This window comes from Lineus longissimus, chromosome 18, assembly GCF_910592395.1.
Source record: "Lineus longissimus chromosome 18, tnLinLong1.2, whole genome shotgun sequence".
NCBI classification, from domain to species: domain Eukaryota; kingdom Metazoa; phylum Nemertea; class Pilidiophora; order Heteronemertea; family Lineidae; genus Lineus; species Lineus longissimus.
The window spans coordinates 1,376,893-1,400,231 of record NC_088325.1 but is presented as its reverse complement, the minus strand read 5'-3'; the positions used below and the strand labels follow the sequence as shown (position 1 = coordinate 1,400,231).

General features: G+C 45.1%; 3 protein-coding genes across 3 annotated transcripts; all 3 read left to right on the top strand.

The window, feature by feature from the left end:
• The first annotated feature begins 948 nt into the window (after positions 1-948).
• On the top strand, positions 949-4,925 carry LOC135502353 (cytochrome P450 18a1-like). The gene is made up of 5 exons (XM_064795137.1): positions 949-1,092; positions 1,561-1,746; positions 2,088-2,610; positions 3,303-3,746; positions 4,543-4,925. Exons 1-4 carry the CDS (start codon positions 957-959, stop codon positions 3,304-3,306), a joined length of 849 nt encoding a protein of 282 aa, XP_064651207.1. The 5' UTR covers positions 949-956; the 3' UTR covers positions 3,307-3,746; positions 4,543-4,925.
• Positions 4,926-6,472: 1,547 nt separating this feature from the next.
• LOC135502269 (cytochrome P450 2C15-like) lies at positions 6,473-11,129 on the top strand. Its single transcript, XM_064794948.1, has 5 exons — positions 6,473-7,305; positions 7,774-7,959; positions 8,301-8,822; positions 9,515-9,958; positions 10,755-11,129. The coding sequence occupies exons 1-5, from the start codon at positions 7,170-7,172 to the stop codon at positions 10,940-10,942; spliced, it is 1,476 nt and encodes a 491-aa protein (XP_064651018.1). The 5' UTR covers positions 6,473-7,169; the 3' UTR covers positions 10,943-11,129.
• Positions 11,130-13,368: 2,239 nt separating this feature from the next.
• On the top strand, positions 13,369-17,706 carry LOC135502268 (cytochrome P450 2C15-like). The gene is made up of 5 exons (XM_064794947.1): positions 13,369-13,521; positions 13,989-14,174; positions 14,517-15,038; positions 15,593-16,036; positions 16,837-17,706. Exons 1-5 carry the CDS (start codon positions 13,386-13,388, stop codon positions 17,022-17,024), a joined length of 1,476 nt encoding a protein of 491 aa, XP_064651017.1. The 5' UTR covers positions 13,369-13,385; the 3' UTR covers positions 17,025-17,706.
• The last annotated feature ends 5,633 nt before the right edge of the window (positions 17,707-23,339 follow it).

Here is a 23,339-nt window from a genome sequence, read left to right as displayed (position 1 = left end):
GAAACCATACACAATTGGACCGATAACGTTCTGGACCCATACCTTGATGAACAACACTGTAAACAGTTCCTCTTGATTCTGGACATGTTTCGAGTCCATGGGACAGAGCCTTTCTGTAACCGACTGATAGAAACAGGAGGCATCTTAGATTACGTACCGTCCTGCTGTACAAGCCTAGCCCAGCATCTAGACGTCACAGTTATGAAAAGCTTCAAATGCCACGAACGACAGGAATGGAAGACGTGGAAAGTTGCGAATACCAACGACGATGGGCAGTGTGAGAAAATTACTTTGCGCCAGATCGTACAGATAATTTCGTTGGCATGGAATAGGGTCAGTGAGCAGGTTATTCACAATGGCTTCGAGAAAGCGCTTCGACCGCAACAGATTGAAGGTGGACAACAGCCAATAGGAGAGGATGAAAACGTCGATGGCATGGAGTTTTATGATGTTCTTGACAACCAAGAACTGTAACAGTTCAGTCTCCCAATTCTGAGGACTTCACCAATGAATTTGGACTGTTTCCTTTGAGAATTAAAGATGTTATTAGGGAACACATCCAAAATACGTTTACGTTTGAAATGATGGAGCATCATTTTGGCAAACTTTCTTCAGAAATCCATACTTTGTCACTGAGGCACTTGCTATCGCCATTCCCCTCAACTACGTCCCGATCAACTGGTTCAGTGTTTTACAGAACACCCTGTATACCTCTTATCAATGAAAACTTTTGAATACCCCACGAAATCGATCTGACTGACAGGTGACAGTGACCAGGCGTGCAACAGCGAGCGATTGGTCGGTCATTGTGGCGCGAAAACTAGACTTACTGTCCTAGAACCGATTCAAGGTTATCTCCATATGATACCGGCCCGGGAAGTAATTGAGGCCGCTTTTAATAAATAGGCCATCGGTGTATAAACCTGTCTGTTGATTTTGAGTGTTTGGCAGCAGACATGGACACTACCTCTCTTCTCGTCGTCCTTTCGCTGATTCTTCTCGGGTATCTCTACCTCAGAAGGAGGAAGCTCTACGCCAACCTTCCCCCAGGACCCTGGAGTGTACCCATTCTCGGAAGTCTGCCTTTCTTAGGTAAGTCACTCAATAACCCAGACCTCCTAGATGGGCTAGAAACGTGTCACTTTAAACAAATGCTAAACCAAGGTGTAGAAATTCGAAATGTTTGAGGATAGATTGTCCACGGAACAAAGTTTGAGAGTCAGAGGCGAGAGACTTTTTCAGGGGGATACATGTATATTCAACTTCGACACTGGCTCATTATAGTTTGAATGCTCCTCTCGATCTTGACCAATACTTCGCCCCCAAAAGGGACGAAGTGCGATGTTCCTATTGTGAAACTCATTTGTTGACGAAACAATGGCCTGATTGGTTGGCCAGCCTTGTGACGTCCAACTGTGACGTCAAACCTGTTTTTCATCATGGCTTAAACTTAAATGCCTTTGGGTTGGAATTCCTGGTTTTTTTCGAGGTAGCACATAGGCTAGGTACAGCGTAGCGGATCGAGGCTATATAATGGGCTACTTCGAATCTACTTCGCAGGTAAAGACCTCCGAATGGAGGCGATGCGGATGTCCAAGGAATTCAACTCCGACCTCATTACGATCAGTCTGGGACAACAACTCTGCATACTACTTAATTCGTTCGATTCGATAAAGGCGGCGCTGTCAGGCGAGGATTTCTTGGACAGACCCAACATCGTCTTCTTCCTGTATCTCAACAAAAAAGGTAGAGTTAAAATGTCCAAGTCAATGCAGAACTCCTATACACCAATCGGGCCCCAGTCCATATAAGTAGGCCCTATTATTACTCATTTTCGGGAGCATTAGTATAATTTGCACAAATGCAGCGCCGGACATTAACCCCTGATTTCCTCAGGATAGCGTAGCCATTATTCCCATGAGAATTCGGTGCTGATGACGGGAACAAGGCTGATGTAACCCGTGCCACAGGCAGAAATGACGCACAGATAACGTTCACGTAAGGTGGCGCTGCGATCGCCAGGTTCACACTCTACTCCCTCTTAATACTTGAGCTATGTTTTTTGAGTCGTCTTTTACACACTCCAGGTATTGGCAGCGCTAATGGCCAACTATGGAAAGAACATCGCCGGCTCTCGCTCTCGGTGCTACGAGATATGGGCATGGGCAAGATGGCCGCCGAAGAGAAAATCGAAGAGGAAATCCATCAACTCATCGACGAAATTGGGAAGAAGGGAGGCAGGAGTTTCGAGATCGGTCCATTACTAAGCATGGCGACTGCAAACATAATCTTGGCGATTTTGGCTGGCCAGAGGTATGACTATGAGGATCCGGAAGTTCTATATTTCGTCACGCGATTCAAAGAAAACCTCACTCTGATGCCGAGCGAATCCTTGCTGAGTATATTTCCGTCATTGCGCCACATACCGGGAGACCTCTTCAACTATGCCACGATCAAGAAGAACGTTCGGGCCATGCAGGGCTTTGCGGTGAAACACATCAACGAGCACAAGAAGCGCTTTGATCCTGATAATATTGCTGATTTCCTCGATGCCTACATTGCTGAGAAAGAAAAGCAGGACAAAGAAGGATCCAAACAACACATTTACAGGTCAGTATCGTAAAAAAAAGAAAATGAACCAATGAATAAATTAGGTGAGAATGTGTTCAAGTGGCGACATGTTGCTAGGCGTGTTCACACCACACTGCATATGAAAGCGACCTTATGATTGGTTGGCATCCTGCCAAATTTCATTGTGGTTGTCGCGCGCGAACATCGGAAAAATAAATGACTTGTGGTTCAGGGGGAGAGACGAGGCTGGTCCATGGCTTCCGGTGTTTACCATAACCGTAAGCAAAGATGGACACCGCCTCTTTTCTCGTCATCCTTTCGCTGATTCTTCTCGGTTATCTCTACCTAAGAAGGAGGAAGCTCTACGCCAACCTTCCCCCGGGACCCTGGAGTGTACCCGTTCTCGGAAGTCCTTTCTTGGGTAAGTCACTCGACTTAGTAGTGTCTTTAGTAGCGCCCGTTCCAAATGTCCTGCTCACAGGTGCTAATACAAAAAGTAACCTACTCTTTATAGAGCAGGGTCTTTAGTCCTGTCGTGAAACTGGCTACAACATCATTAGCTGACAAAGCGATTGGTAGTTGCTACTCTTGCCACTATGTTCGAAATGGTCGGCAATACCGATCTTCTCTGCCCCTATTGGAAGCGTCGATCATCAAAATATTTCCCATCGGTAAAAGAAATACTCTTGCACATTGGCATTGAAAAGTTGCTACGTTTTTTCTTTCTCCAGATGAGCAACTGAAGAATGTTATCTTCGAACTCTTCGGGGCCGGAAGCGACACTACCGCCACCACTCTAGAATGGGCGATACTACTCATGGTCACTCATCCTGAAATACAGCGGAAGATCCAATCAGAAATCGACGATGCCATCGGAGACGAACGATTCCCGACCATGAAAGACCGCCGAAGTCTTCCTTTCACCGAAGCCGCTGTGCTCGAAATACAACGTTTCGCCACAATTTTGGGCTTCGGTCTTCCGCACTGCAACCTGTTCCGAGATGTATCGTTCCAGAATTTCACAATCCCCAAAGGCACCATAATGATGCCAAATATCTGGGCCGTACACAGGGACCCGAAGATTTGGAAGAACCCTGATGCTTTCGATCCCAGCAACTTCCTGGATGACAAAGGTGGAGTTGTTCACAAACCCGAACTCATACCTTTTGCTATCGGTAAGCACAAATGAAAATGCGACAGTACATGAACAATCCCCAAAAAGCTACTATATTCTCTCAAAAACTGAACATGGAAGGCGTACGGCTAAGTGTACAGTGACAGACTCCATGCCGCGAATTCGAATCTTGTTGGCGTGGGATTATTCGCAATAGCTGGCAAATAACATACTGTACACCACCGGTGTCTGGGACTTGTTTGTGCTGGCCGAATTATCATCCAATGCCTGAATGAAAAGTTGTTTATTTGCGTTCTTTTAAGCCGGTGTAGAAGAAGAAATTTCCCCCTCGAAAAAGTGTCCGTTCCTATTTTATTCTGACGTATATGGCTCTATAGAGGCCGTGGCCGTCAAAACATGTTGCTTAGAGATTGGAGCGCTTAAAAGAATCATTTGATCCCGGACATTATTTCATAGGACATTTCAAACTTCTACACCGGGCGATGGTTTCTTTTAGGTCAGCGCCAATGCTGAGTTATTTCCTGGACGTCGCCGATGTTTTTTTTGGTATTCATGATCATCTGATTTCTTTCAGGTCGGAATCAATGCCGAATTATTTCGTAGTGTTTATAATAGTAGTGTTAGAATCTGCATTTTGTTAAGGCCGGCGCCACCTGTAGGGGTCTAAGTTGATCCCGACGTTGAAACCCAGTTAGATTAGTTTCCAAACAAGGCACCAGGCGCCTCGGTTGGGGGTACCTGCCTTCTACACGAGACCAACATAGTTCGGGGCCAACAACGGTCACCGCCGTGGACGAATCGTTTCATTGTGTTTATAATTATCTGATTTCTTTTAGGTCGGCGTCAATGCCCAGGCGAAGGACTTTCGAAAATGGAGATATTTCTCGTCTTGGTGGCGCTTCTTCAGAGGTTTACGTTTACGAAACCAGAGGGCGCTGCACCTCCAAGTCTTGAAGGGGTGTTCGGTGTGACGAACGTGCCAGCCCCATTTGAGATGTGCGTGAGGCCGAGATCGACGGGCTAACCATTGACTCTCAGAGTGATGGGCGATCGTATAATGAAGATGCCGCGTGATTTTTTAGTCACACTGTATACTTTTCAGAATAAAGCTGATAGTGATTTTCGAAATAAAAGATAGTTTGCAGGGTGATTGATATATAATATACATGTATATACTATAAAAACCAAGTTTTAGCAAATTCGTATGCATAGCCTAATAACTGCACTACTGGGTAAACTGCATTTCAATTTCCTTGGACCACAGTGATTTCGGATGGCGTGCTCTTTTGATATGACGATGTTCAGACTTTTAACCATTTTGGTTAACCTCGGTTTCCCGGACGAGGTCATGGTCAATGGTCGAATTAATTTTTTGTGACTGGGTGGCAGAAATTGATCCTTTCATGACTGACAAGTATGAAGTTCACGGTAAGCTAAGGCCGCTGGGGTCAAAGGGTACTTTTCCAGAACGCAACCGACTGCGGCCAAGTCAAGGGCCTAGGATAGGGTCATTGTGTTGTGTTTCAATGGAAATTCTTAAAACATTGTCCTTATGCAATTGCACGCAAGTTTAGTCGGTCGAGAGAGTATAAAATGACCTCCCTTCCAATACATTTCATCCGTTTGTACGCCCACCAAGCCGACGGTATGGACGCGTTGCCGAAAAGATGCCGGAGTTACTCCGTTCAAGAGAAACTGAAGTACCTAGACGACTTCGAGGCTGCACTTGTGGCTGGAACTGTTCGCACCATGAAACAGTTTGCAGCTAACTACAACATTCCGTATGGGACAATACGCTATTGGAACCGATTCGATATGGAACAGAAGCTTGAAAACGGCCACAAACCGAGCTCCCGGAAGTGCAAAGCAAAGAACGTGGGCACGTGGATGGTAGTGGAGAATGAACTGTTTGAATGGTACGACGGTGTCCGTGGTAGAAGAATTCCTGTCTCCGTGAAAGACCTCAGGCAAAAGGGACTGGAACTGTTCCAAGCGTGGTGGCAAGAACTAGACGAGGCGGATAGGGAGGACATTGCGAACACCAAGCCAATCAGGCATGAATTCCGAGCATCTTGCGGATGGGCCGATGGGTTCAAAAAGAGGAATAGCATTTCGTACAGAAAGGTGAATAAAAACACTACCCAGTTACCGGTTGATGCCGCGGACCGTTGTGAACGCTTTCGAAATAACGTTACCGATTCCATTGACCGATTTGGGCTGGAGATGCGATTTGTCATAAACGCTGATCAGACTTTCTTTCTCTTCGATATGCGACCAATGTATACGTGCGCGAGAACGGGCACCCAAGTCGTAGACGTAAGGACATCACGATCGAACACGAAGCTGGGCTGCACCGTAACATTATGCATCTTCGCGAACGGCGGGAAAGCCAAAGCCCATATCACCTTTCCTAGGCGGGGATTCGTCCGTCAGTTGGATGCCTTAGAGGACAACGACCTACCTGACAACGTTTGCGTCTCTTCATCACCCACAGGATGGGTTAGGGAGGAAACCATACACAATTGGACCGATAACGTTCTGGACCCATACCTTGATGAACAACACTGTGAACAGTTCCTCTTGATTCTGGACATGTTTCGAGTCCATGGGACAGAGCCTTTCTGTAACCGACTGATAGAAACAGGAGGCATCTTAGATTACGTACCGTCCTGCTGTACAAGCCTAGCCCAGCCTCTAGACTCACAGTTATGAAAAGCTTCAAATGCCACGAACGACAGGAATGGAAGACGTGGGAAGTTGCGAATACCAACGACGATGGGCAGTGTGAGAAAATTACTTTGCGCCAGATCGTACAGATAATTTCGTTGGCATGGAATAGGGTCAGTGAGCAGGTTATTCACAATGGCTTCGAGAAAGCGCTTCGACCGCAACAGATTGAAGGTGGACAACAGCCAATAGGAGAGGATGAAAACGTCGATGGCATGGAGTTTTATGATGTTCTTGACAACCAAGAACTGTAACAGTTCAGTCTCCCAATTCTGAGGACTTCACCAATGAATTTGGACTGTTTCCTTTGAGAATTAAAGATGTTATTAGGGAACACATCCAAAATACGTTTACGTTTGAAATGATGGAGCATCATTTTGGCAAACTTTCTTCAGAAATCCATACTTTGTCACTGAGGCACTTGCTATCGCCATTCCCCTCAACTACGTCCCGATCAACTGGTTCAGTGTTTTACAGAACACCCTGTATACCTCTTATCAATGAAAACTTTTGAATACCCCACGAAATCGATCTGACTGACAGGTGACAGTGACCAGGCGTGCAACAGCGAGCGATTGGTCGGTCATTGTGGCGCGAAAACTAGACTTACTGTCCTAGAACCGATTCAAGGTTATCTCCATATGATACCGGCCCGGGAAGTAATTGAGGCCGCTTTTAATAAATAGGCCATCGGTGTATAAACCTGTCTGTTGATTTCGAGTGTTTGGCAGCAGACATGGACACTACCTCTCTTCTCGTCGTCCTTTCGCTGATTCTTCTCGGGTATCTCTACCTCAGAAGGAGGAAGCTCTACGCCAACCTTCCCCCAGGACCCTGGAGTGTACCCATTCTCGGAAGTCTGCCTTTCTTAGGTAAGTCACTCAATAACCCAGACCTCCTAGATGGGCTAGAAACGTGTCACTTTAAACAAATGCTAAACCAAGGTGTAGAAATTCGAAATGTTTGAGGATAGATTGTCCACGGAACAAAGTTTGAGAGTCAGAGGCGAGAGACTTTTTCAGGGGGATACATGTATATTCAACTTCGACACTGGCTCATTATAGTTTGAATGCTCCTCTCGATCTTGACCAATACTTCGCCCCCAAAAGGGACGAAGTGCGATGTTCCTATTGTGAAACTCATTTGTTGACGAAACAATGGCCTGATTGGTTGGCCAGCCTTGTGACGTCCAACTGTGACGTCAAACCTGTTTTTCATCATGGCTTAAACTTAAATGCCTTTGGGTTGGAATTCCTGGTTTTTTTCGAGGTAGCACATAGGCTAGGTACAGCGTAGCGGATCGAGGCTATATAATGGGCTACTTCGAATCTACTTCGCAGGTAAAGACCTCCGAATGGAGGCGATGCGGATGTCCAAGGAATTCAACTCCGACCTCATTACGATCAGTCTGGGACAACAACTCTGCATACTACTTAATTCGTTCGATTCGATAAAGGCGGCGCTGTCAGGCGAGGATTTCTTGGACAGACCCAACATCGTCTTCTTCCTGTATCTCAACAAAAAAGGTAGAGTTAAAATGTCCAAGTCAATGCAGAACTCCTATACACCAATCGGGCCCCAGTCCATATAAGTAGGCCCTATTATTACTCATTTTCGGGAGCATTAGTATAATTTGCACAAATGCAGCGCCGGACATTAACCCCTGATTTCCTCAGGATAGCGTAGCCATTATTCCCATGAGAATTCGGTGCTGATGACGGGAACAAGGCTGATGTAACCCGTGCCACAGGCAGAAATGACGCACAGATAACGTTCACGTAAGGTGGCGCTGCGATCGCCAGGTTCACACTCTACTCCCTCTTAATACTTGAGCTATGTTTTTTGAGTCGTCTTTTACACACTCCAGGTATTGGCAGCGCTAATGGCCAACTATGGAAAGAACATCGCCGGCTCTCGCTCTCGGTGCTACGAGATATGGGCATGGGCAAGATGGCCGCCGAAGAGAAAATCGAAGAGGAAATCCATCAACTCATCGACGAAATTGGGAAGAAGGGAGGCAGGAGTTTCGAGATCGGTCCATTACTAAGCATGGCGACTGCAAACATAATCTTGGCGATTTTGGCTGGCCAGAGGTATGACTATGAGGATCCGGAAGTTCTATATTTCGTCACGCGATTCAAAGAAAACCTCACTCTGATGCCGAGCGAATCCTTGCTGAGTATATTTCCGTCATTGCGCCACATACCGGGAGACCTCTTCAACTATGCCACGATCAAGAAGAACGTTCGGGCCATGCAGGGCTTTGCGGTGAAACACATCAACGAGCACAAGAAGCGCTTTGATCCTGATAATATTGCTGATTTCCTCGATGCCTACATTGCTGAGAAAGAAAAGCAGGACAAGAAGGATCCAAACAACACATTTACAGGTCAGTATCGTAAAAAAAAGAAAATGAACCAATGAATAAATTAGGTGAGAATGTGTTCAAGTGGCGACATGTTGCTAGGCGTGTTCACACCACACTGCATATGAAAGCGACCTTATGATTGGTTGGCATCCTGCCAAATTTCATTGTGGTTGTCGCGCGCGAACATCGGAAAAATAAATGACTTGTGGTTCAGGGGGAGAGACGAGGCTGGTCCATGGCTTCCGGTGTTTACCATAACCGTAAGCAAAGATGGACACCGCCTCTTTTCTCGTCATCCTTTCGCTGATTCTTCTCGGTTATCTCTACCTAAGAAGGAGGAAGCTCTACGCCAACCTTCCCCCGGGACCCTGGAGTGTACCCGTTCTCGGAAGTCCTTTCTTGGGTAAGTCACTCGACTTAGTAGTGTCTTTAGTAGCGCCCGTTCCAAATGTCCTGCTCACAGGTGCTAATACAAAAAGTAACCTACTCTTTATAGAGCAGGGTCTTTAGTCCTGTCGTGAAACTGGCTACAACATCATTAGCTGACAAAGCGATTGGTAGTTGCTACTCTTGCCACTATGTTCGAAATGGTCGGCAATACCGATCTTCTCTGCCCCTATTGGAAGCGTCGATCATCAAAATATTTCCCATCGGTAAAAGAAATACTCTTGCACATTGGCATTGAAAAGTTGCTACGTTTTTTCTTTCTCCAGATGAGCAACTGAAGAATGTTATCTTCGAACTCTTCGGGGCCGGAAGCGACACTACCGCCACCACTCTAGAATGGGCGATACTACTCATGGTCACTCATCCTGAAATACAGCGGAAGATCCAATCAGAAATCGACGATGCCATCGGAGACGAACGATTCCCGACCATGAAAGACCGCCGAAGTCTTCCTTTCACCGAAGCCGCTGTGCTCGAAATACAACGTTTCGCCACAATTTTGGGCTTCGGTCTTCCGCACTGCAACCTGTTCCGAGATGTATCGTTCCAGAATTTCACAATCCCCAAAGGCACCATAATGATGCCAAATATCTGGGCCGTACACAGGGACCCGAAGATTTGGAAGAACCCTGATGCTTTCGATCCCAGCAACTTCCTGGATGACAAAGGTGGAGTTGTTCACAAACCCGAACTCATACCTTTTGCTATCGGTAAGCACAAATGAAAATGCGACAGTACATGAACAATCCCCAAAAAGCTACTATATTCTCTCAAAAACTGAACATGGAAGGCGTACGGCTAAGTGTACAGTGACAGACTCCATGCCGCGAATTCGAATCTTGTTGGCGTGGGATTATTCGCAATAGCTGGCAAATAACATACTGTACACCACCGGTGTCTGGCACTTGTTTGTGCTGGCCGAATTATCATCCAATGCCTGAATGAAAAGTTGTTTATTTGCGTTCTTTTAAGCCGGTGTAGAAGAAGAAATTTCCCCCTCGAAAAAGTGTCCGTTCCTATTTTATTCTGACGTATATGGCTCTATAGAGGCCGTGGCCGTCAAAACATGTTGCTTAGAGATTGGAGCGCTTAAAAGAATCATTTGATCCCGGACATTATTTCATAGGACATTTCAAACTTCTACACCGGGCGATGGTTTCTTTTAGGTCAGCGCCAATGCTGAGTTATTTCCTGGACGTCGCCGATGTTTTTTTTGGTATTCATGATCATCTGATTTCTTTCAGGTCGGAATCAATGCCGAATTATTTCGTAGTGTTTATAATAGTAGTGTTAGAATCTGCATTTTGTTAAGGCCGGCGCCACCTGTAGGGGTCTAAGTTGATCCCGACGTTGAAACCCAGTTAGATTAGTTTCCAAACAAGGCACCAGGCGCCTCGGTTGGGGGTACCTGCCTTCTACACGAGACCAACATAGTTCGGGGCCAACAACGGTCACCGCCGTGGACGAATCGTTTCATTGTGTTTATAATTATCTGATTTCTTTTAGGTCGGCGTCAATGCCCAGGCGAAGGACTTTCGAAAATGGAGATATTTCTCGTCTTGGTGGCGCTTCTTCAGAGGTTTACGTTTACGAAACCAGAGGGCGCTGCACCTCCAAGTCTTGAAGGGGTGTTCGGTGTGACGAACGTGCCAGCCCCATTTGAGATGTGCGTGAGGCCGAGATCGACGGGCTAACCATTGACTCTCAGAGTGATGGGCGATCGTATAATGAAGATGCCGCGTGATTTTTTAGTCACACTGTATACTTTTCAGAATAAAGCTGATAGTGATTTTCGAAATAAAAGATAGTTTGCAGGGTGATTGATATATAATATACATGTATATACTATAAAAACCAAGTTTTAGCAAATTCGTATGCATAGCCTAATAACTGCACTACTGGGTAAACTGCATTTCAATTTCCTTGGACCACAGTGATTTCGGATGGCGTGCTCTTTTGATATGACGATGTTCAGACTTTTAACCATTTTGGTTAACCTCGGTTTCCCGGACGAGGTCATGGTCAATGGTCGAATTAATTTTTTGTGACTGGGTGGCAGAAATTGATCCTTTCATGACTGACAAGTATGAAGTTCACGGTAAGCTAAGGCCGCTGGGGTCAAAGGGTACTTTTCCAGAACGCAACCGACTGCGGCCAAGTCAAGGGCCTAGGATAGGGTCATTGTGTTGTGTTTCAATGGAAATTCTTTTTAAAACATTGTCCTTATGCAATTGCACGCAAGTTTAGTCGGTCGAGAGAGTATAAAATGACCTCCCTTCCAATACATTTCATCCGTTTGCACGCCCACCAAGCCGACGGTATGGACGCGTTGCCGAAAAGATGCCGGAGTTACTCCGTTCAAGAGAAACTGAAGTACCTAGACGACTTCGAGGCTGCACTTGTGGCTGGAACTGTTCGCACCATGAAACAGTTTGCAGCTAACTACAACATTCCGTATGGGACAATACGCTATTGGAACCGATTCGATATGGAACAGAAGCTTGAAAACGGCCACAAACCGAGCTCCCGGAAGTGCAAAGCAAAGAACGTGGGCACGTGGATGGTAGTGGAGAATGAACTGTTTGAATGGTACGACGGTGTCCGTGGTAGAAGAATTCCTGTCTCCGTGAAAGACCTCAGGCAAAAGGGACTGGAACTGTTCCAAGCGTGGTGGCAAGAACTAGACGAGGCGGATAGGGAGGACATTGCGAACACCAAGCCAATCAGGCATGAATTCCGAGCATCTTGCGGATGGGCCGATGGGTTCAAAAAGAGGAATAGCATTTCGTACAGAAAGGTGAATAAAAACACTACCCAGTTACCGGTTGATGCCGCGGACCGTTGTGAACGCTTTCGAAATAACGTTACCGATTCCATTGACCGATTTGGGCTGGAGATGCGATTTGTCATAAACGCTGATCAGACTTTCTTTCTCTTCGATATGCGACCAATGTATACGTGCGCGAGAACGGGCACCCAAGTCGTAGACGTAAGGACATCACGATCGAACACGAAGCTGGGCTGCACCGTAACATTATGCATCTTCGCGAACGGCGGGAAAGCCAAAGCCCATATCACCTTTCCTAGGCGGGGATTCGTCCGTCAGTTGGATGCCTTAGAGGACAACGACCTACCTGACAACGTTTGCGTCTCTTCATCACCCACAGGATGGGTTAGGGAGGAAACCATACACAATTGGACCGATAACGTTCTGGACCCATACCTTGATGAACAACACTGTGAACAGTTCCTCTTGATTCTGGACATGTTTCGAGTCCATGGGACAGAGCCTTTCTGTAACCGACTGATAGAAACAGGAGGCATCTTAGATTACGTACCGTCCTGCTGTACAAGCCTAGCCCAGCATCTAGACGTCACAGTTATGAAAAGCTTCAAATGCCACGAACGACAGGAATGGAAGACGTGGAAAGTTGCGAATACCAACGACGATGGGCAGTGTGAGAAAATTACTTTGCGCCAGATCGTACAGATAATTTCGTTGGCATGGAATAGGGTCAGTGAGCAGGTTATTCACAATGGCTTCGAGAAAGCGCTTCGACCGCAACAGATTGAAGGTGGACAACAGCCAATAGGAGAGGATGAAAACGTCGATGGCATGGAGTTTTATGATGTTCTTGACAACCAAGAACTGTAACAGTTCAGTCTCCCAATTCTGAGGACTTCACCAATGAATTTGGACTGTTTCCTTTGAGAATTAAAGATGTTATTAGGGAACACATCCAAAATACGTTTACGTTTGAAATGATGGAGCATCATTTTGGCAAACTTTCTTCAGAAATCCATACTTTGTCACTGAGGCACTTGCTATCGCCATTCCCCTCAACTACGTCCCGATCAACTGGTTCAGTGTTTTACAGAACACCCTGTATACCTCTTATCAATGAAAACTTTTGAATACCCCACGAAATCGATCTGACTGACAGGTGACAGTGACCAGGCGTGCAACAGCGAGCGATTGGTCGGTCATTGTGGCGCGAAAACTAGACTTACTGTCCTAGAACCGATTCAAGGTTATCTCCATATGATACCGGCCCGGGAAGTAATTGAGGCCGCTTTTAATAAATAGGCCATCGGTGTATAAACCTGTCTGTTGATTTCGAGTGTTTGGCAGCAGACATGGACACCGCCTCTTTTCTCGTCGTCCTTTCGCTGATTCTTCTCGGGTATCTCTACCTCAGAAGGAGGAAGCTCTACGCCAACCTTCCCCCAGGACCCTGGAGTGTACCCATTCTCGGAAGTCTGCCTTTCTTAGGTAAGTCACTCAATAACCCAGACCTCCTAGATGGGCTAGAAACGTGTCACTTTAAACAAATGCTAAACCAAGGTGTAGAAATTCGAAATGTTTGAGGATAGATTGTTCACGGAACAAAGTTTGAGAGTCAGAGGCGAGATACTTTTTCAGGGGATACATGAATATTCAACTTCGACACTGGCTCATTATAGTTTGAATGCTCCTCTCGATCTAGACCAATACTTCGCCCCCAAAAGGGACGAAGTGCGATGTTCCTATTGTGAAACTCATTTGTTGACGAAACAATGGCCTGATTGGTTGGCCAGCCTTCTGACGTCCAACTGTGACGTCAAACCTGTTTTTCATCATGGCTTAAGCTTAAATGCCTTTGGGTTGGAATTCCTGGTTTTTTTCGAGGTAGCACATAGGCTAGGTACAGCGTAGCGGATCGAGGCTATATAATGGGCTACTTCGAATCTACTTCGCAGGTAAAGACCTCCGAATGGAGGCGATGCGGATGTCCAAGGAATTCAACTCTGACCTCATTACGATCAGTCTGGGACAACAACTCTGCATACTACTCAATTCATTCGATTCGATAAAGGCGGCGCTGTCAGGCGAGGATTTCTTGGACAGACCCAACATCGTCTTCTTCCTGTATCTCAACAAAAAAGGTAGAGCTGAAATGTCCAAGTCAATGCAAAACTCCTATAAACCAATCGGGCCAAAGTCCATATAAGTAGGCCCTATAATTACTCATTTTCGGGAGCATTAGTAAAATTTACACAAATGCAGCGCCGGACATTAACCCCTGATTTCCTCAGGATGGCGTAGCCATTATTCCCATGAGAATTCGGTGCTGATGACGGGAACAAGGCTGATGTAACCCGTGCCACAGGCAGAAATGACGCACATATAACGTTCACGTAAGGTGGCGCTGCGATCGCCCAGGTTCACACTCTACTCCCTCTTAATACTTGAGCTATGTTTTTTGAGTCGTCTTCTGCACACTCCAGGTATTGGCAGCGCTGATGGCCAACTATGGAAAGAACATCGCCGGCTCTCGCTCTCGGTGCTACGAGATATGGGCATGGGCAAGATGGCCGCCGAAGAAAAAATCGAAGAGGAAATCCATCAACTCATCGACGAAATTGGGAAGAAGGGAGGCAGAAGTTTCGAGATCGGTCCATTACTAAGCATGGCGACTGCGAACGTAATCTTGGCGATTTTGGCTGGCCAGAGGTATGATTATGAGGATCCGGAATTTCTATATTTCGTCACGCGATTCAAAGAAAACCTCACTCTGATGCCGAGCGAATCCTTGCTGAGTATATTTCCGTCATTGCGCCACATACCGGGAGACCTCTTCAACTATGCCACGATCAAGAAGAACGTTCGGGCCACGGAGGGCTTTGCGGTGAAACTCATCAACGAGCACAAGAAGCGCTTTAATCCTGATAATATTGCTGATTTCCTCGATGCCTACATTGCTGAGAAAGAAAAGCAGGACAAGAAGGATCCAAACAACACATTTACAGGTCAGTATCGTAAAAAAGAAAATGAACTAATGAATAAATTAGGTGAGAATGTGTTCAAGTGGCGACATGTTGCTAGGCGTGTTCACACCACACTGCATATGAAAGCGACCTTATGATTGGTTGGCACCCTGCCAAATTTCATTGTGGTTGTCGCGTGCGAACATCGGAAAAATAAATGACTTGTGGTTCAGGGGGAGAGACGAGGCTGGTCCACAGCTTCCGGTGTTTACCATAACCGTAAGTAAGTAAATTAATCAGTAAGTAGTGTCTTTAGTAGCGCCCGTTCCAAATGTCCTGTTCACAGGTGCTAATACAAAAAGTAACCTACTCTTTATAGAGCAGGGTCTTTAGTCCTGTCGTGAAACTAGCCACAGAATCGCGAGCTGACAAAGCGATTGGTAGTTGCTACTCTTGCCACTATGTTCGAAATGTTCGGCAATACCGATCTTCTCTGCCCCTATTGGAAGCGTCGATCATCAATATATTTCCCATCGGTAAAAGAAATACTCTTGCACATTGGCATTGAAAAGTTGCTACGTTTTTTCTTTCTCCAGATGAGCAGCTGCAGACTGTCTTCACCGACCTCTTCGAGGCCGGAAGCGAGACTACCGCCACCACTCTAGAATGGGCGATACTACTCATGGTCACTCATCCCGAAATACAGCGGAAGATCCAATCAGAAATCGAAGATGCCATCGGAGGCGAACGATTCCCGACCATGAAAGACCGCCGAAGTCTTCCTTTCACCGAAGCCGCTGTGCTCGAAATACAACGTTTCGCCACAATTGCGAGCTTCGGTCTTCCGCACTGCAACCTGTTCCGAGATGTATCGTTCCAGAATTTCACAATCCCCAAAGGCACCATGATGATGCCAAATATCTGGGCCGTACACAGGGACCCGAAGATTTGGAAGAACCCTGATGCTTTCGATCCTAGTAACTTCCTGGATGACAAAGGTGGAGTTGTTCACAAACCCGAACTCATACCTTTTGCTATCGGTAAGCACAAATGAAAATGCGACAGTACATGAACAATCCCCAAAAAGCTACTATATTCTCTCAAAAACTGAACATGGAAGGCGTACGGCTAAGTGTACAGTGACAGACTCCATGCCACGAATTCGAATCTTGTTGGCGTGGGATTATTCGCAATAGCTGGCAAATAACATACTGTACACCACCGGTGTCTGGCACTTGTTTGTGCTGGCCGAATTATCATCCAATGCCTGAATGAAAAGTTGTTTATTTGCGTTCTTTTAAGCCGGTGTAGAAGAAGAAATTTCCCCCTCAAAAAAGTGACCGTTCCTATTTTATTCTGACGTATATGGCTCTATAGAGGCCGTGGCCGTCAAAACATGTTGCTTAGAGATTGGAGCGCTAAAAAGAATCATTTGATCCCGGACATTATTTCATAGGACATTTCAAACTTTTACACCGGGCGATGGTTTCTTTTAGGTCAGCGCCAATGCTGAGTTATTTCCTGGACGTCGCCGATGTTTTTTTTGGTATTCATGATCATCTGATTTCTTTCAGGTCGGAATCAATGCCGAATTATTTCGTAGTGTTTATAATAGTAGTGTTAGAATCTGCATTTTGTTAAGGCCGGCGCCACCTGTAGGGGTCTAAGTTGATCCCGACGTTGAAACCCAGTTAGATTAGTTTCCAAACAAGGCACCAGGCGCCTTGGTTGGGGGTACCTGTGTACCTTCTACACGAGACCAACATAGTTTGGGGCCAACAACGGTCACCGCCGTGGACGAATCGTTTCATTGTGTTTATAATTATCTGATTTCTTTTAGGTCGGCGTCAATGCCCAGGCGAAGGACTTGCGAAAATGGAGATATTTCTCGTCTTGGTGGCGCTTCTTCAGAAGTTTACGTTTACGAAACCAGAGGGCGCTGCAACTCCAAGTCTTCAAGGGGTGTTCGGTGTGACGAACGCGCCAGCCCCATTTGAGATATGCGTGCGGCCGAGATCGACGGGCTAACCATTGACTCGCAGAGTGATGGGCGATCGTATAATGAAGACGCCGCGTGATTTTTTAGTCACACTGTATACTTTTCAGAATAAAGCTGATAGTGATTTTCAGGATAAGGTAGTTTGCAGGGTGATTGATATATAATATACATGTATATACTATAAAAACCAAGTTTTAGCAAATTCGTATGCATAGCCTAATAACTGCACTACTGCGTTCTAAATAACTGCATTTCAATTTCCTTGGACCACAGTGATTTCGGATGGCGTGCTCTTTTGATATACGATGTTCAGACTTTTAACCCTATTGGTTACCTCGGTTTCCCGGACGAGGTCAAGGTTAATAATGGTCGAATTAATTTTTTGTGACTGGAATCGTCAATCTCCAAACCTCGCCCTTGGTAACGATTGCCTAGTGATACTAGACTCCCTGGGCACTTTATTGCGTCATCCTAATTGGGGCTCCGTAGGGCGAGGGACGAGGCCGGTCCACTGCGTCCGGAGTGTAAGTGATACTTGCAACGAGTACTCTAGCGTACTTATACTTCGAAGCAAATGCTAGCTATTCTCTTTATAACTCTTGCTAAAAGACATCTGTTCACCGCAGGAGTGTAATAAGTGACATTACATCACGGTGTCAATAACCCTGAGGTATGCTGTTGAATGGGATAATTATGTGTAATACATGTAATTGGAATAATAAAGGGTAATAATAAAACATTATGAATTGTCTTTGCTTGTTTTGACTAGGCCCCATATCACGGCACAGTGCATGTTGAGGTGGTGGAAGTTTGGGGGCAGATCTCAAAGGTCAATAGAAAGAGTATCTATGGTATGTTGATATTTGTGCAGAAAAAGCATGATAGTTCGGAACCCTGATAAAATACGAACATGAAAACACCTCAGCAAGTCTTATTTTGCAGTACTACAACACCATTGCTTTTATTGTGTTTTTTTGGATGAAATTATTTTTTTGACCTTTTGCATATTGACAATTACATAATGCACATTGTAATCATAATGATCATACAGACAACAACATTTGCGACAACCTTGTGCAAACTGCATTGAAAACGGTTGAATAGTTCAGGAGATATCATAAGCTGTCGGTGTTGCTTTTGATATGTGCTGTAGCACGGTTCGATCTCCTGGTAACAATGTAGAACATTGGGACAGGCGTTCGCGTTGACGTTTCGGGGAATTTTTGCAAAAAACTCCAGATTAATTAAAAAAACACTACTCCAACGTGACCTATTAACATATAATTATACATGTTTATCGTTAATAAATTGCCTATATTCAAAGGATTACCATCTACCAGCCTGGGAATCAATAAAAACAACTGGCGCGGCTTTAATAGGCCTGCTGTATCAGTTTAACCTGTCTGCTGATTTCGAGTGTTTGGCAGCAAAGATGGACACCGCCTCTTTTCTCGTCATCCTTTCGCTGATTCTTCTCGGTTATCTCTACCTAAGAAGGAGGAAGCTCTACGCCAACCTTCCCCCGGGACCCTGGAGTGTACCCGTTCTCGGAAGTCCTTTCTTGGGTAAGTCACTCGACTTAGTAGTGTCTTTAGTAGCGCCCGTTCCAAATGTCCTGTTCACAGGTGCTAATACAAAAAGTAACCTACTCTTTATAGAGCAGGGTCTTTAGTCCTGTCGTGAAACAAGCCACAGAATCGCGAGCTGACAAAGCGATTGGTAGTTGCTACTCTTGCCACTATGTTCGAAATGTTCGACAATACCGATCTTCTCTGCCCCTATTGGAAGCGTCGATCATCAAAATATTTCCCATCGGTAAAAGAAATACTCTTGCACATTGGCATTGAAAAGTTGCTATGTTTTTCATCTATTTACTCCAGATGAGCAGCTGAAGACTGTTATCTTCGAACTCTTCGGGGCCGGAAGCGACACTACCGCCCACACTCTGGAATTGGCGATACTACTCGTAGCTCATGTACCTAGGACAGCTGCAAGGCCCTTCTGACTGGAAGAGCTATCTAGATGTGCTGGTAAAGACAGCAGAGGTGCCCTACAAGGCAAGTCAAGTATCCTACTTGATGTAGCTCATGAAGCTCGTAGCTCATGTACCTGGGACAGCTTCAGGGCCTTTCTGACTGGAAGAGCTAGCTCAATGTGCTGGTGAAGACAGCAGAGGTGCCCTACAAGGCAAGTCAAGTAGCCTACCTGATGTAGCTCATGAAGCTAGTAGCTCATGTACCTGGGACAACTTCGGGGCCTTTCTGACTGGAAGAGCTAGCTCAATGTGCTGGTGAAGACAGCACAAGTAGCTCATGAAGCTCATGTAGCTCATGAAGCTGGAGTAGCTCGTGTACCTACATACATGTATCTACTTACAGACCAATTATCATGTTGATATTCAATGTAGTTTTCATAACAAAATATACGGCAGTGCATCCAACCCAGAGTCATTCAAACTATACAGAATCTTTGAGTTGAGTTTTCTCAAAATGAAAAAGTTGCTGACTGGCCACTGCGTGAACTTACCGACGCTATCACAAATGAATTTTGAATCAATCGAATATTATTGACCCAATTAAGTTTTTTGGAGCACGTATTGTTTCGTGCCTTCAGATATAACAATCGCGGTTCCCGTGACATGATTAATTAATGACGCATCTAGACGAGACTATTGAGCGTCTGAAAACCAGTTCAAGACGAAGTGACCTAAACAAAGTCTGCACTGATCATGAAATCTACCTTTGAATAACATAACAGACATTGAGTAATAGCTTCATTGATTTCCCCACAATGAATGTATCTGCTAAAATGTATGAATCGTAAATCGGAGAATTGTCATTTTGAATTATTTTTTTGGAGACACATGTTTTTTCCCATTGCATTTACTAGTATTGACTTTTTTCTAAAATCGAAACCGTAATCTCAATACCTCGTCCTCTTCACCATTTAATGTTCTAAAATCGGTAGACTGACACCCAATAAGCATCGAGTATTGTAGGGCTGTCTGAGTGGAAACGTCAGCGCTGAGGTCCCAGGTTCGATCCCCTGTGGTGTACAAGTACTGATAATGTCCAGGGAACAAATGATTCTCTCATGCCCCTAAAATCACTTGGTCTACCATTGGGATTCGTGAGTAGACGTCAATATCGGCATGTCAGACGCTACGGTGGCACCAGTGCTGGAAGTTCAGTATGGTTTATGCGATGCTTTCCACACTCTAGGTGCATGTATTAAGTGAAACATCAAAATTTAACTAGTGAATACCGCACTCTGCAAAACCCATTAGTTGAAGTGACTTATTGACATTTTCAACTGGGCCAAGACTTGGTTTCGAGGATGAGTTGAAGTGTCCGAGGCCGACACCGCACTTTTTCAAGTGGACACTGGTGGAGTTGTCACCAGAGGCGAAAGTGTCTATCCATCCATCATTGATGCAGACTTTTTTCAGAAATGAGGGTTTTTCAGCTAACCATCAAATATTTATCGGACAAAACAAATACATGTTTGCAACCCGTAGAGGATTTTTTGGTAAAAGGAAAACTCCCAGTTGGTTTTTGAGATCGTGAAAATCCTCGACGGTGTATATGTTTTATGTTGGCCTAAATCCGTTAAAGATTTTTCAAAAGCTGACAAACCTTTAATTCTAAGAGTGAGGCTGGATCTATGAAGATTATCAATACTTTTATACACGGATCCCATCATCGATTCTATGATGGCCCATGGTTGGGAATTCCATCATGGATCCAATGACGGTGGGTCCCATAAAAATGCGCAAAAGCAGCTAAGAACAAACCCATGAGCAACAGTCTTCAGAATTTGGAAAATAAGCTACTCTAATTATAATAGCTTTGTTGCAGTTAAATGACTACGTTGCATCATTTAATTGGACACTTCATCTAAATGTAGAACACGTTACTTTCGCAACGGAATCCGGTCGGTTGTAAGTAGGCCTAAAAGTAAAGTTTGGTTACTATAATGTGGCATTATAAACCGCGAGATGCGGAATGCGAAATCGCGAGATGCCAACCTCGGTGAGAGTACCATTCGCCACAGGATGTATTGTAAATATGGAACCTGAAAAGGCGAACATTCATGAAACCGAGGCTGTAGTAGAGAGCTTTGCCCATTGAAATAGGTGTGGAATTTAACCTATTTAGAGCCGAGTTTCGATGGTCAGACTATCTCGCGCTATTTTTAGGGATGACCAGACGTTCACCAGGTGCATGCCCTGTGTTATCGGTTATGGGCGGTTATTACCGCAAATAAAGACAAACCAAAGCAAAGACACTTGTGTAGCATATCAAGGACACGTAGATTGATACTCCTATGTGTGCCACATCAAAGACATCTGGAATGCATGTTTTGACTTGTGCGGCTTACTGGACTTTGCGCAACGAAACGAAACGAGCGAAACGGGGGAGCGACCATTATGTTTTACCCCGGTACGTCAAGTTCGATACATGGTGTCAGTCACCAGTATGGATGTGTTTTCCATTATGAATACGTGTTTTTTAAAATCAAAATCATGAATTTCCTTTCCATTAGAAGAAAACGATGACGACGTTTCAGTTTAGGAGCCTAAGTTTTGTGGTCCCAATGGCCAAATTAACCCCTCGTTGGCTGAAAAGTCGATTCACCGGTCACAAATGGTCGAAAATGACCCCCAAAACTTCAGACCCCCAACCTGGTAATTATCACGGTCAGCCCACAACAAAATTTCTATGGTTTGAAGATCTAACCCCGGGCTGTATTATCTGCCGGAAATTGATTTTCATCGGCATGTCTTTCGGAAAAATCTATGGGGCGCTAAACTTGACCAATTCAACTTTTTAATGCATCAATTTGATAATAAATGTAGTGTGTACCCATAACCGCTTGAGGTCTGGACTTAAAACTTTGTTTACAAATTCGCACATGACCTGTTATTTCTCAAAGCTTGGAAGCTCAAATGTCTGAATGTTATGTATGCGCGTAATGTATACTCTCAGCAAGGGAATAGTTGTGATTGTCGGTTTTTGATACGAATCGTTTCCTGTATGGCCGTTACAAACCGTTGTCTGAATATGATGTGAACCTGTTTACCGTTCAATGCTGCTCCCTGTGACGCTGTAACTGCAAAAGTTCAATGAAAAAAATGCTGATAATGACTTACACGGCTTGTTCGCATCGTAAACATAGTGGTACCCGGGTTAACTGTCTTTGCGTTTGGCCTAATTTTACAACGATTACTCCCCATGTAACCACGATCTAGGATGGACAGGCTGTGTATTATGAATAGGAAAAGTCACCTAGGGACCGTTGCGTAGAATACTTTTTTGGCGAAATATTGCGCAAAGTCCAGTAAGCCGACTTGTGCCGCCAGGCGTAACGGGAAAATAATCTTGATGCATGCAGCATTGGTAATATACTCACAGTATATCTTGATAAGTTGCAAAAACCTTTGTGGTCACGATGAACATGGAGTTGTATGTAACCTTTGTATTGTCTTCGGCCGAAGTGGACAGCAGCGTTAGAAATGGTGATTGTCATGGTCCAGGGAAGTAGAAAATCTTGTGGCAGAAAATAATGATTACTCATCTCGCGATTTCGCGATTTCTCATCTCGCGGTTTATAATAAGCCCTATACACCTTTCCAGAAATGGGGCGCTGAGTGTCCGAAATAGTGATGTCATAAGGGGAAACTAGGCCTTATGGTGGAGGGACAAATGAGATAGTTATGGTTAACCAACACACTTGAATGCCTTTGATGACGGACAAGGGGGAAAAAGTTAGTTCCAACGCAAGTCACCAATTTCGGGAAGCATGTATAATGTCACTCTCACTGAAAGGGCCAGCCAGCTTTGGCTTATGAGACACTCTGCCACTTCCAAACACATATCTCTGATGCCGGTGTAATGTTTTTGAGTGTTTCTATTTTTGAGTGTTTCCCCTCATTGTTTGGGAACGCTAAAAGACAGATTGACAAGTTTTTCTGTGTATCCCCCTATTGAAAAGTCATGGTCTCTCTAGCTGCCTATTGTTTGGATACACTGACACATGGGAAACAACCACAGATGTTACACCGGGTGCCTGGCGGGAAGCGATTATACCCTATATCAAGCCATCCTCGAAAATCCAGAGTCAGTCGTATATTCTCCTGCTCTCGCACACGTACTCGGTCGATAGTTCCGAGTGTTCGCCTGAGCTTCAGGATGATATTTAACTAGCTGGTGGCTAACCAACAAGTTTGGAGTCATTTTCTATTTGAGGAAGCCTCTCAGTGCAAAACACTCATGGATCTACTCTAATTAATCTTTAGCAGTTGGTGGACCCGGCGCATCGTTGTGTTGGGCACTTCGCCTAAA

Coding starts and splice junctions, on each gene's coding strand:
- LOC135502268 (XM_064794947.1), top strand. CDS start 13,386: ATGGACACCGCCTCTTTTCTCGTCGTCCTTTCGCTGATTCTTCTCGGG. Junction 13,522..13,988: donor CGGAAGTCTGCCTTTCTTAG/GTAAGTCACTCA, acceptor TCTACTTCGCAG/GTAAAGACCTCCGAATGGAG. Junction 16,037..16,836: donor ACTCATACCTTTTGCTATCG/GTAAGCACAAAT, acceptor GATTTCTTTTAG/GTCGGCGTCAATGCCCAGGC.
- LOC135502353 (XM_064795137.1), top strand. CDS start 957: ATGGACACTACCTCTCTTCTCGTCGTCCTTTCGCTGATTCTTCTCGGG. Junction 1,093..1,560: donor CGGAAGTCTGCCTTTCTTAG/GTAAGTCACTCA, acceptor TCTACTTCGCAG/GTAAAGACCTCCGAATGGAG. Junction 1,747..2,087: donor CCTGTATCTCAACAAAAAAG/GTAGAGTTAAAA, acceptor TACACACTCCAG/GTATTGGCAGCGCTAATGGC.
- LOC135502269 (XM_064794948.1), top strand. CDS start 7,170: ATGGACACTACCTCTCTTCTCGTCGTCCTTTCGCTGATTCTTCTCGGG. Junction 7,306..7,773: donor CGGAAGTCTGCCTTTCTTAG/GTAAGTCACTCA, acceptor TCTACTTCGCAG/GTAAAGACCTCCGAATGGAG. Junction 8,823..9,514: donor TCCAAACAACACATTTACAG/GTCAGTATCGTA, acceptor TTCTTTCTCCAG/ATGAGCAACTGAAGAATGTT.